Raw genomic sequence first — 14,006 nt, forward strand, 5'->3', positions numbered from 1 at the left:
TACAACGGGAATAGCAAGGGGAATAAGATCTGTATCGATTATTATCGAAATGTAAATCGAGTGTCACGGTAATAATGGGTTGTTTTCCTGTCGTTCAAAATTGAAACTAGGGAAGAGTGAAAGTTGAGCGATCGTTTAGGTTATGGGGCGCACAACAAAAACGGCACACGAAAGGGCTCAGAAATATGCAAAGGATAGTTTATATGCCATAGATTCAAGCGACAGTGTTTTGCAAGTGGGGAAGAACATCAACATACTTTGTGATGAAACTACAGATAAAATGGGCTGTTGTGTTTTTATCATCATCCAAGTCCCAGCCGGATCGAAAAGAGAGCTGCACGTTGTTTCTGTGAATGCAGGAAATGCTACAAACCACTCTCATGCTGTTTTAGAAGTTCTGTGCAGTTATAGTGTACCACATGATGCAGTTAGAGTGTTTGTTAGTGACAGTGCCCCGTACATGACTCGGTGTTATGAAACATTAAGTGTGGTCATAGAGGATCATTTAATGCATGTACACTGCTGGGCACGTAAGATCTGCTTGGTTGGCAATGGTTGGGTCGCATTGATGACAGATGTGGTTGTGATGGTAAAGTATGCATTTTTTAATACAAGAAAGTGAAAATATAATTATTTACAATTCTTAACATCAAAGTATGGTGCTTCAAAGGAAGCAAAGCTTTTTCCTGCACCTGTCATAACCCGATGGAATAGCTGGTTTCAGGCTGTCTTCTATTTGAGTGCTTACTTTATTGATGTTGTTACATTTTTCAAGATGTCTGACAGGAAAGACATCAACAACTGTGGTATTAAGTGCCTGACTGATCTGAGTGACCGAGAAGTGAATAGGCTTCACTCCTACATGTTTTCTGTCACAGATCATGCAGCTGGATTGGTTGACCTCCTTACTGAACTTGAAGGGTCTCTGTATCCCACCTCTCATCTCCTTTACCCCAAACTGCATAAACCTTGATGCCAGTTTTACCTTCATTTGTGAGGGGAATTTTTCTGTGGAAACTAATGATGCTTTGATTAAGCTCACTCCTCTACAGCAGGCTGCATGTAGTGTGACCGTATCGGCACAATTAATAGTTATTTCAAGGTGATATGCTTGGTAAGGAAGCAGGCAGCAAGCTCTCTTTGTGTAGATGTTGGGAGTATCATCAGGTTGTGCAATACGAAGCCCGCCAGAGAGGCGCCTTCACCCGCCCACTGGGTGGCTTAAAGAATCCCCGAACTAGGCACACGTCATAGAAGAAGCAGGAGAAGAACACTATTTAGCGACTCCATATTGGAAAACATATGCCAGTGTACAGCGATGCCAAAGCGATCGGGCTAAATTTAATGCATTATTGGCGTAAATAAGGCTTGATTAACAATACTGCACCCGTTAGAGTAGTGTGCTGAATTTTGGTGGAATTATAAAGTCAGGAGTTCTGGTAGAAAATACTCTCCAAGCGAAAGGCGTTGGTAAACAACTTATATAACTCCGGTGGCGTACGTACGCCTAGTGAAAAACCAGATGCCTTCGGGGACTCCCTACTTCCCCTCCGAGCGGATTAATTAATTACTGCAGATCCGCCGAACATATCCAATTCCGCATATCATAGCGTACTTGTGCATAACCAAGTCACACAGTCTAGCGTATTGCTAATTTCGACAGGCTGGTTTATCCAGGAGCAGTCGAAATAAGAGTGGGGATGAAGTCACTAAACCGCCCCTACCACCGGGGCCAGTATAAGTTTTTCGCACTTCCAGGGAGTTTTAGCATTCGTTGAGGAGCTTTCGACGGGAAACGACGGTCGGTTCGCTATCGGATTACTGCTCCTTGGTATACTGTGTGAACAAAGCGGGAGTGAAATCTTTCAGTTTTTTCGATTATAATTTGTGTCAGGCAACAGAAGATTACGGTAATGAGATGTACTTTAGATCTCGGTTGCAAAGTAGACTAAAACTTCGTGAAATATGAAGTAGGATTTTGCATAACAACTACTTGATAGTACGTAGAATTTCTCGAGGAGAACAAAGGACTGTATAAAACCACGCTGTTTCTGAACAGAGCGCAGGTCAGATTATTAACTGATTAGCAATGCAGTGAGAAGTGTTCCTGAACTGTCAAAACATACAAAAGATAGGGATAGAAAATTCTGCATCATGCGGATGCTGGGAACGCCCGGCTTAACAGTGTAATAGACTAGCTGAAAGTAGCCGATATAGTCATCTCCATGTAACTGGCAGTGGGTAGACAAAGAAGTAATAGGAGTAAACGGTAACACGTGTGCAAGAAATTGATAAATTGTGTAAATTACAATCTAATTTCAGTGATCCGTGTGCTACAAAAATGGATTACGCGAGACAAGATATGGAACTTCTGAACTCCAGGACTCCAGGATCCAGTGCCATGGAGTAATCCAATATGGTTAGGCCTCCGGAGCCTCCGGACAGGGCCGAAGACATCAACTGTTGAGTACAAAGTTATGTTTTCTTCTCCAATGCTAGTATTTCCCTTTGTAAATAATAGTCATGAAGTATAGGGTTAAAATAACATTATAAATAGGCTTAATCCGCCCAAGAATGGTCGGAAATCCTTTTATTCATTTTTGTTTTTAATTAATTAATTAGATATGGGAAGGGAGTGATCCTGTGTTAGTGTATAGAATATGGGACCCCTTTTAGTGGCTAGATTTGCATGTTATCATATTTTGTTTAATTAGTGCTGAGAAGGAATTGAGGGGGAAAAGGAGTAGAATGCTATGTAGATTAATAATGTAGATCTCATCTGAGCAATTGCCTAAGTTCCGCAGGGATTAGCGAGGTGACAGAGTCATCAACAAGTGCCCGTATAAGAAGGAAAGGCTTGGGCTAGAATCAGCACTATGTTCGTAAAGATATAGTTTGTTGCATGATAATATAAGTTTTGGCTGTAACTGAAGATATTCAAGGAATGACGTGCCGAGGTTTGAACCCTGTCCTCCACTACACTATTGAGGTTACACTAATGAGGTCTGTTAGTGTTTTTGGCAGGATTTAATAATTTTAATTAATTTTGATTATTATTATTATTATTATTATTATTATTATTATTATTATTATTATTATTATTATTATTATTTATTTTCTTAATGTAACTTGATCAGTGTTTTGATACCGATACATTTCAAGCAAAAGGTTAGAGGATTATTATTATTATTATTATTATTATTATTATTATTAATTTTATATTTTGATCGATGATTTCATGCCGATCCGTTTAAATGGCAAGTTAATGTTATGCCAGGTACACAATCTATACCAACACGGGTGAAATTAGGAGACGTTGTTCTTCGAGGAAAGGCGGTTGGAAGTGTGAATGAGGATACGATTGGAATGTAAGGGTTAAGTTCCAATGGCTAGTATAATGAGGGAGTTTTTGATATAATCTGGTTGAATAATAAAAATAAATAGATAATTATTGGTCATATGGATCGTAATGAGCTAATTTGAGCAGGTGACCCTGCATTAGCAAAATTGAATGATGTTATTGGCTCCTTGAAGGCCGCCTGGGAATGCGGTGAATTAGTCTCGCCGGGGTGCGAGAGGGGGAATGGACTGGGGTCCTGATTTATGACCAGAGAGAAAAGGAACTCGCCTTGTTAAGAAAACGTCTTTGGTAGAATGTTGCGTTCTACTGTGTGAAAGAAGACACAAAATTTATGTAAATACTACACACTGTCCATTAGCCTTGATCCGTAAAACAATGTAGAGAGTAACTACTGCACGAGACATGATTAGCTTAGTTAGGGTTTTGCATTACAGCTCCCTGGATGGAGACGACCAGAGTCTCAGGTTCGAACCTCGTGCAAGCACTGCAGGGATCAACAGCTCGCTAAGACAGCGGGTTACAACGGGTTAAATTACAGCCATCGTCTTTATTGATACATGTGTTTGATATATTTATTTTCCAGGAAGTGTTTTGTTTACTTATAATCGATGTCGATTTGAATCTAGACTTCGTGAAAGTCCACTGGTAGTGATTGCAAGTGATAGTTCGTTGTTCAAGTCTGTGTTTAATTTTATATGGAAGACTTGAGTCCATTCCTTTTTCTTTCTCCGTGTTTTAGTGACGGATTTCTGATATGGTCAGAATGTTCGGATTAATTATGTTTTTATATTTACTTCATTGATCCCTTAAGGTAGCCGACCATTCAAAAGCGGACATTTTTCTTTTGTGTAAATAGAGTCTAATGTGTAATACGGGATTCAGTCCCATGGAATACTCGCATTGGGGGGAACATGGCTTGTTTTGTTTTTGTGAATATGATAGGGTCATTTTACTGTGTATGTCGTACTCAAGTGGTTTATGGTAACCGGGGGATGGAACGCACAAAACAATCGCGATAATACACAAAACAATTTGTGTAGCATACATCCAAACTAATGTAATAGTTATGTAAGCAATATAGGACACAGGCAATTCAAAGTGATAGTATGTGAAAAGGTGAGATCATATTAATAACCTCTCGGTAATTCTCTGTCTTGGTAGAGAGGGATATGGATATTTACGTCTGTGTCAAAAGGGAAATTTAATTGGATTAAAGAGAGTTCCAGTTAACGTTGCCGTCCACATAGATTTTGGCCTGTGGAATGTGGAGGTAACATCTGATGTCAATGGCAGCCCGGATTTTTCCGCTGCTAAAATAAGTGATTGCTGATATCAACTGTGTAAAAAGGATCAAGAGTGTATGTAAATTTTGTATATTTCACCGAGTGAATAGTAAATTGTTCTAAACGATTTCATGCCTATCTATACCGAAAAACATGCATCCAGAATCCTCTTCCGTTCATTGTAGGCCTTTAAGATAGCTTATGTTTGATAGCCTCTATATGCCGCGAACGTTCTTCGGCCCTGAGGAGTCCGTGTTCAGACCTCAGGAACGGGAGAGTAGCTGTGATCTAGCTGAGTCGTATGGCTGATAACTTCTCATGTGAGTGGATTAAGTATACAATCCCAATGAGGAGAAATCGGCACAGACCAAAAAGATCCCTTGACTATCGACTTCCGTGGAGCATGGTCCCATGTGTTCGTGACCCGAAAGGGTTGGTTTGTTGTCACATGGTCCCATGAGTCATGGGGGACGGTGGGAAAGGTCCCAGTAGGGACACATTTGTCAAAGCTACTCATTCTTCACAGTGCAAACCAGCCACATTGAAAGCTAAAGACCCCAACCATAATCAATTTGTGTCAATTTCTCAAGCTTTATATCCAAAAAATATGATTTTGAATAACACTGATAAATTAGATGAGCTTGAGAAATTGTTTTGAGTAACAGATCTCTCAGGAAACAATATCTGGTCTGGTTACTGTTCTCTGAAACATGCAATTCAAACCCAGATGAAAGAAAGTGAAAAATGTGATGTCATGCTTGCATTAACCTGCAGTTCAGACAGAGTTCAGCATATTTGCTAAATACTGTCTTGAGTTGTTGTAGACCCCAATGAACAATGTAGATAGCGAGCGCATGTTGTCTCATTACAACACAGTGGTTACAGACAGACGGTGCAATTTGAAAAAAAAGAAAGAAAAAAAGAAAAATGCCGAAGTACTGACAATGCTTTTGTTTGAACAATGAATTTGTATTGTGTGTGAACCAAGGACAATAATTGCACTTCGTAAACTTGGAATTGTTAAAATTAATAACACCATGCGATTATTTTAACTCTGTAAATAGATGCTAATTTTGGAAAGAAAAAAAAAGGATGCTAATCTTGAAATAAATAGATGCTAATTTTTCAGGTCCCTAGCTATTTGTAAGTTTTGTAAAATGAATACAAACAGATTGATATAGGGAAATATTAAAAATTAACCACTGTGAATATTTGTGTATGAGTGTGAGATAAGTAAGGATAGGAGATATGAAGATTAAGCACATTGTACATCATTGTAATTAAAAAGACATGACGAAGTACAAACTGTGCCAGTTTCTACTTGTCTGAGAGAAGAACTGCTTCTTCAAGATCTAGATATTCAGAAAAGTTACTGGAAATGGAATGAGATGTAAGGTCTGAAGACAAAAATCTAATTTTCAATTTCTTCATTCATGTGGTTTCTTATTTGGGTTAAATTATTCTCCTTTTGTTCACAGACGATGTGAGCTAGACTCAATAAACAGATAATTGGAAATCTTGTTTAACAGAGACAACTAGAGAATATTTCTTTATTCTTCTTCCTCCGTCACCCTTATCCAGGGAGCTCTTCTCACACCTCCATGGAAACACAAGAGATGCACATCACTTCTGGTGTACTCCTTAGATCTTTGTTCTAATCCACTTTGATGCTTCCTATAGGCTATTATTACGATGGGATCACCATACCCAAAGGTAATATTTCTTTGCAAGGTTGTGAATAACGTAATAGGCAACAGACTTTTCTTCAACAACACTCTTTCAATACAGCAAGTTAATTCATTAATTATAATTTCATAAACTTTAAATACATAGTGGTTAACAATAATTATTTTGAGTGAAATATTCAAGCTCACTATCTAAGTAAACTTTTTTGAAATTCACAGTGGAGATTTGCTTTATTTGACACAGGTTGAAGAATTGCCATCAGTGAAGTTGAACATAAATAAGGTGATTAACATTGTTAAGAGAGCTGTATTCTTACATTATCAAATTATGAGAATCACAATAATCATGACTCCCTTACCTTCCTCACATACAAAGCCTTTTAATTCACTGCAGTGTCTATCAACAAAGAGTGGCTTGCTATCATCGTCACGGTAAATGTTGAGACATTCATTGTTAACGACTGGGATTTCACGGCTCCACCATGGGAAAACTGAAGGATCAGAGTTGTGCGGAGATATTGATTGTCCAGTATGATCCCATTCCCATTTTTCATAATCCAGTTTACCTCCTACCCAGAGGTCATGGAAATCTGAAAAATAATCATTCTTTCTGATTAAAGGACTTCAAGTTACAGAATTCAAATTTTATAAAAGAGAGCAGTAGAAAAAATTACCTTTGTACATGGATGTTAAGATTTTCAGAAAGGACCATTATCTAGTTTGATTATCTGTCTTAATGGACAGCATACATTGAACAGTTAATTTAAAAAAAAAAAAAAAAAAACAGAAATCAAGATTACCAAATATTATCATAAAATGCATTCATTGAGCAGTGTTGTAACAATGATACCAAACTCTGATGCTAAATTTGCGATTAGTTCACCTTTCTTTAACTGCTGAATTATATTAACTTTATTTTTGATGGTTAAAACTACATGTTTTCTCTATGCTGCAGGTTTCAAATTCGACACATCTCGTATGTTGAAAAGAGGAAGTAAATGTTCACTTTAGCTTTCTTTGCTTTCCACTGATGTATTAAAAACTAATGTATTTTATGTTTCTATTAATGGCGGAGGCTAACAATGATGGACAGCTAGGTTGGTTTCTGATTGGCGTGTGCTGCAAAATATTTATGATACAGTATTCTAACAGGAGTGAAAGAGTTTATTGACAGAGAACTTGAGACTAAAGTTACGCTCCCGGAGATGATACATGCTAGATGTAGGTATGGTCCAGGAAGTAGAGAAGACCAGCATAGTTACCCCTAGCTACATACATCATGGAGTAGAAGTGAGCACATTACATTATTCATCGATAATCGAATGGACAATAAAGTATGTTTGTGATTGTTGACTTTGAGTAGCTTCCCTTTCTTCAGTAATGGACCACATGATGCTTGTTGTTTGAAGGGGCCTAACATCAAGGTCATTGGCCCCAGACCACATATTAGCATTTAAAAGTTTACAGATTTTACAAAACATAAAATTATTTAAAAATGTATCAAGTCATGTTTTCAGTGTGGATTGCCAATCTATGCGCATGTACGTAGTTACGTTACGATCGTGGACTTGTGCACCAGGGAGTCAATGTACAGGGCTCCAAAAAAAAAGAATGAGCGCACTCTTGATATCAAGATATCTTAAAAGGAATTATTGGGTTTACAGAAAAACTAAAGTTGATGAATTTGGGACTTACCTTAAATCACAATTCAGTTGTTGGATAAGTGAAGGGAGTAATGTGGATACACTTTGGGCTAAATTTAAAGGAATCGTTTGGGAAGGAGAGAAGAGATTTGTACCTGTTAAGAAGGGTAAAATTACCTCAGACCCTGTTTATTATACAAGGGAAATAAGAAAATTAAAAAGAAAATGTAGAATAGTAAACAGGAAAATCAAAGAAGGTAGGGAGAGTAGAGAAAGTAGAAAACAACTAATGAGGGAACTGAATAGAGTGAAAAAGGAAGCAAAAGAGAATTATATGAATGGCATTCTTCAAGAGCGTAATGACCACAAAGGGAAATGGAAAAAGCTGTATTCATATATCAGGAATCAGAAAGGAAAAGGAATCCAAATTCCTACAATGGTGGGAGAAGGGGGTGAACACTATTTAACAGATACTAAGAAAGCAAACCTCTTTAGTAGGGAATTCAGAGATTCAGTAGATGATTGTCAGGAGTTCGAAACAGAAGATAGAGAGAGAGAAAGAGACACAGAGGGAAACAAGAAGCTTCTCGTTCACAAATGAAGATATTTTCAGAGAAATCCAACTGCTTCAGCAAGGAAAAGCAGCAGGAAGTGATCAAATTACTGGGGAGGTTATAAAGACAATGGAGTGGTACATAGTGCCTTATTTAAAATTTCTCTTTGACTATGTCATAAATAATAGTATAATACCAAAGGAATGGAAGGAATCTGTAATAATACCAATTTATAAAGGAAAGGGTGATAAAAGGAAACCAGAGAACTACAGACCAATCAGCCTGACCAGTATAGTTTGTAAAATACTGGAGAGTTTAATATCAAAGTACATCAGAGGAATATGTGATGATAAAATTTGGTTCATGAGGAGCCAGTATGGATTTAGAAAGAAATTTTCTTGTGAGGCACAACTGGTGGGATTTCAGCAGGACATATCAGATCAATTGGATTCAGGAGGCCAGTTCAATTGCATAGCCATAGATGTTTCCAAAGCCTTTGATAGAGTGGAACATGGAATATTATTAAAGAAATTGGAGGGAATAGGATTGGGCGTAAGGGTTACACGTTGGCTAAAAACATTTCTAAATTCAAGGGTTCAGAAAGTCAAAGTAGGAATTAACGTATTGCAGGAAGAAAAAGTTTGGAAGGGAATTGCACAGGGTAGTATAATCGGTCCGTTACTTTTCATAATATACATAAATGATTTAGGGAACAATATAACATCAAAAATAAGATTGTATGCAGATGACATAATTGTTTATAGGGAAATAAATACCATTGAGGATTGTTTACAAAGGGACCTTGAGAGTATCCAACAATGGGTTGAAGAGAATAACATGAAGGTTAATGGAGGCAAATCAACTGTTACAACATTTACAAACAGGAGTTTTAAAACTGAATTTGAATATACTTTGGATGGGGTAGTTATCCCAAAAGATGGCAAGTGCAAATACCGTAAAACGGGGTAACTTCGGCCACTTTTTCGCATATTTTAAAAATTAAAATATGAAATATTCCCTCTAATTTTCTGAAAAATATAATATAAGTCCTGCCATGTTTTTTTCATTTCTAAATATGAACATAATTCTAATTTTTTTTCAGTAATGAATTATGATTATCGAAGGAGTGGCCGGAGTTACCCCATGTTTTAGGGTAACTTCGGCCGCCATAAAAATAACTCAAAAAATGAAGTTTTCTTCGATGTACTGCTACTTCAGCCACTGTGAATGTTTTTTAAAAACCTGAAGAACACCCAGTATCAACAATCACAAACAAATTAAAATGATTTGTGGTGAAACAGAAGTATAGTGATCAAATTCACATTTTCCACAAAGAAGAGACTATTTTATTTAGCCTAAGCGTACAAGCGTTGTATGATATTACAAATTACATGTTGCATTGCATAAATATTTGTAATAGTACAAAAGATAATAAATAAAAGGTATGAAAATCATAAAGCTCAATTGTATGGAGAGAAAAGGAGATCGGAAAAGAAGCAATCTTGCACACTGTCCTCATAATACACTGCTTTCTAAATTGGAAAATATCTGGGCCGTCAATCAAGTTCTTAAATGTGAATCATCCATGTCAACTGATATCCTTCTATTTATCATTGAAAATGGGAACTGTCTTTCCCCTCTCTGTCGGGATAAACTTCCCCATTTATTGCTATTGTGGCTTTATTAATGCCTTCTAAAGCATTCTTGAAGTAAACAGGATTGTAATTACAATACCCGCAGCCGCGTAATGTTTTTCTGTATGTTCTTGGCATAGCTGAAGTTACTCCTAAAGGGGATAACTGTTATCACAAAACTATTCCCTGAAAAACCTATTTGAATAAAATGCATCAAATTGGGTTGATCGGTTACCAGATGTACTTACATTTTGACCCCATAAACCACTAGAATGGAGAATCAATTGCTGGGGCTAGAGAACAGTTTGTTTTCTGCTGTTACCAGACAAGACAATAGTCAGGGCTGCGAAAAAAATTTATTGACTAAGAAATAAGCCGGCCAATGTTCTTTGGACTACCGAGTGTTGATAGAGCATTCTTTTGTACGTGCATTTTAGTTGTTCCAAGTGGTTTATCTTTGTAGTATAGGAGGCAGGAGAAAATAAGTGTTGCTATTCATCAGTGGCCGAAGTTACCCTGTATGGCCGAAGTTACCCCACTTTACGGTACTTAGGTGTAAGATTTGAAAGTAATTTGCACTGGAAGGGTCATGTGGATGACATTGTTGGGAAAGCATACAGATCGTTACATGTCATAATGAGGCTACTTAAAGGATGCAACAAAGAATTAAAAAAGTTACTTAAGTATGGTTCGTCCATTATTGGAATATGCAAACAGTGCTTGGGATCCTCACCAAGAATACCTAATAAAAGAAATAGATAGTGTGCAGAGGAAAGCAGCAAGATTTGTAACAGGGGATTTCAGGAGAAACAGTAGTGTATCAGAAATGTTAAAGAAACTAGGGTGGGAAACTTTAAGTAAGAGAAGGGAGAAAACTAGACTTATAGGATTATATAGAGCCTATACAGGAGAAGCAGCATGGGGAGATATCCGTGAGAGGCTTCATTTGGAAAATAATTATATCGGCAGGACTGACCACAAATATAAAATTAGAAGGAATTTTAGCAGAAGCGATTGGGGTAAATTTTCATTCATTGGGAAGGGTATAAAGGAGTGGAACAGTTTACCAGGGGTAGTGTTTGATCCTTTTCCAAAATCTGTACAGATATTCAAAAAGAGAATAAACAGCAACAGAGAAAATAAATGAAATGTTAGAGGGCATTCAACCAGTGCAGGTTAATGTAAATAAAGAATGTGTGTGAATAAATCAATTCCATCCCCTGGTCTAAGGAGTTTGGACAGCCAAAGTAGGGGACTGCCTGTAGGGGTAAAGTACAGTGGGGACTTCGAGGGCCCTGGGACCGCTACGGTAGCTGTGAAGGCCCTTCAGGAACTCTGAAAAGTGGTGGTAAGAGGGGCTCTGGTTAAGATGCAGCAGGTCGTCATGCTACTTAGGTTCCAGAATGGGTAAAAAAAAAAAGTAAATAAATGCAATGTAAATTTTAAACTTTTACCAGTTGTATATCATTTGAAGTAATTCCACATACTGTATATCAGTTGACTATATTTGTAAGTAGTACAGGAGATATTATAAGTAGAATTTTGTAAACAATGTAAATTTATTAAGGATGAGCTGTGTGTTTAACAGAAAAAATTGTTAGCGTAAATTATATAATATTGTATTATAAAAAAATTTTATTCTCTTGGTAATTTAATATTTAGTGCTTGACAATAATGTATTTTAGTGTACCATTTGCCACCGAGGTAGACACCTCATTTGCAAATAAAGAGATTTTGATTTGATTTGATTTGACTTACTAATTTATTTAATGACCCTGGTTCTGAAGATGTCTCCATGACAGGTGAAACTAGTCACTCTTGATATCAAGAATGTGTTCATTCTTTTTTTTGAGTGACTGTACACTGCTTTAAAAAACTGAGATTAAATTTTCTTGGGTAACAAATAATTGAGGGACGAATAATCAAGGTTCTACTGTATTTTGAATAAAATTTAATCTTCTTTGTCCAAAACCGGACATTACCCAGATAGACAAAGCTTAGAATAAAATTAATGTATAATACAAGAAATAATAATTTTTATAAAAATGCAATGAAAATAATATAACATTCACAACTGTAATAATCTTATAATAAAACGTAGTTAATTTAGAGATACAGAATGTATATGATAACTAAAATAAATGTAATTAATAGCTGTTTCCCAGACTCATAAGTAGAAGAGCCCCATTTATACTTGACTCATAAGTTGTTTTACAAAACATGTGCAGAGTAATTTTTCTTTTAGTGTCTTAATGTAACACTCACACATTGAAGGATTTTTGTGATGCAAGCATGTGAAAGGGCTACAATTGGGATGGTAGTGGCCATGACCTTAATTAAGGAAATAAAAATGGGAAACCATGGAAAACCCCTTCAAACTACCACTGATGGGGCTCAAAGGTAGTTTCTTACTCTTTTCCTCTGTAACCTTTATACTGTACTCTGATTGGTTGTTTTTCCCTTCAATGTGGCATTTTGACTTTGTTCTATGGTTTGAAAAATATTCTGGTTGTTGTGACGGAAGAGAATCAAAGGTGTGGTCACATTTCTTTCTCTTGGCAAAAATCAATGGTGTAACTGTTCGCTCTCCTCAGCTTCACACTTGGAGGAGACAAAAGTTAATACGTGGGGACACATGAATATAAATATAAAATATATGTGGTTTGCCCGCAAATAGAATCAATTGTCATTCCATGGTTTCCCATTTCTCTATGTAATGTTTGGGCACCAGTGTTACAGTTTTAAACAAAACTGTAAAGCAAAATTTATATTTACTAGCATAGAGACTTATACTTAAATCACAGGATTAGGATTTTAAATAATTAACCATTAAGTATCGCTTGAGAAAGAAAATTAACGCAATATAAAATAAAATGAATTTATTATACAAAAATGAGATGAATCGGAAAAGTTCCTTAAAGCTTGGAGAGGAATTTTAGAATTTACGTTAATGAAATTAACTGTTGCTTGCTTTATCTAACTGAGGCTCACCAATTACACCTTCCGTTGAGGTCATCTATATTCCGTGGTTACTCGTTCCCCTCTTCTCATAGAATTGGCTCCATGGACATCCTTCCTTCCTTCTGTGATATGGTTTGGGCTATCTGGACTAGCACTCTCTAATTGCCTAGTCTTTAAATTAGACATTGGCCCTATACTTGTAAAAATTGATCATCGTTGATCGTATGAGGAGAAAATTCAGAGATATGAATTTTTCCATGTTAGCAGAAATCTCAATCCAACTTAGCTATTCTACTGATACAATACAGACTTATACCAAATTCCGTGGACTTGAACTAAACGTAGTTCTTTGTCCAGAATAATTATATAATATATATCACAAGCCATAAGCTTGTTTCATCTCACCCCAATCTGACAGCATCACAGCAGGTAAGTTCTGTGTCGAAGCGACAACACACCGTACGAAAAATAACTGTCTCCAAGCGACCACTCACTGTCTCAAGAATAATAAAGTAGTTGTGGTTCTGGTAGTCCGCGCTAGATAATACATCCCCAGGCTCTCCCCACTCTTGTTAACAGCTCAATACCAAATCTCTATACAACGAAGCATCTGATTTGCAGATCACATTATCATCTCCCTCTCTTCATTCTTCACAAGTAACCAGTAGGCGTGGCGATGATGTAGTATCCTGGCTTGCTAGCCTTGCACGCGGGTTGCTGTGTAATACCTTTTGCTCATGAGTTAAACCCGTGAGTCATCCAACTTCCCCGCTTCAAGAATAACTTTTCTGTGTACACAAGTATGAGATGAAATGACACCAACTCTGTCTCAACATTGACCATATTTACAGTACATAATGAATTCCTATCTAAAATATAATAATT

The 14,006-nt window shown here is 36.8% G+C and overlaps 1 protein-coding gene across 1 annotated transcript in view; it reads right to left on the reverse strand.

Annotated features, from left to right (window-relative positions):
• The window catches only part of LOC137501004 (C-type mannose receptor 2-like), a 96,674-nt gene that overhangs the window by 11,739 nt on the left and 70,929 nt on the right, over positions 1–14,006 (reverse strand). Inside the window, exon 12 of the mRNA XM_068227833.1 lies at positions 6,689–6,919. Within this exon, the coding sequence (XP_068083934.1) occupies positions 6,689–6,919 (231 nt within the window). The remainder of the gene's footprint in view (positions 1–6,688; positions 6,920–14,006) is intronic.

Source organism: Anabrus simplex, chromosome 5 (genome assembly GCF_040414725.1).
Source record: "Anabrus simplex isolate iqAnaSimp1 chromosome 5, ASM4041472v1, whole genome shotgun sequence".
NCBI classification, from domain to species: domain Eukaryota; kingdom Metazoa; phylum Arthropoda; class Insecta; order Orthoptera; family Tettigoniidae; genus Anabrus; species Anabrus simplex.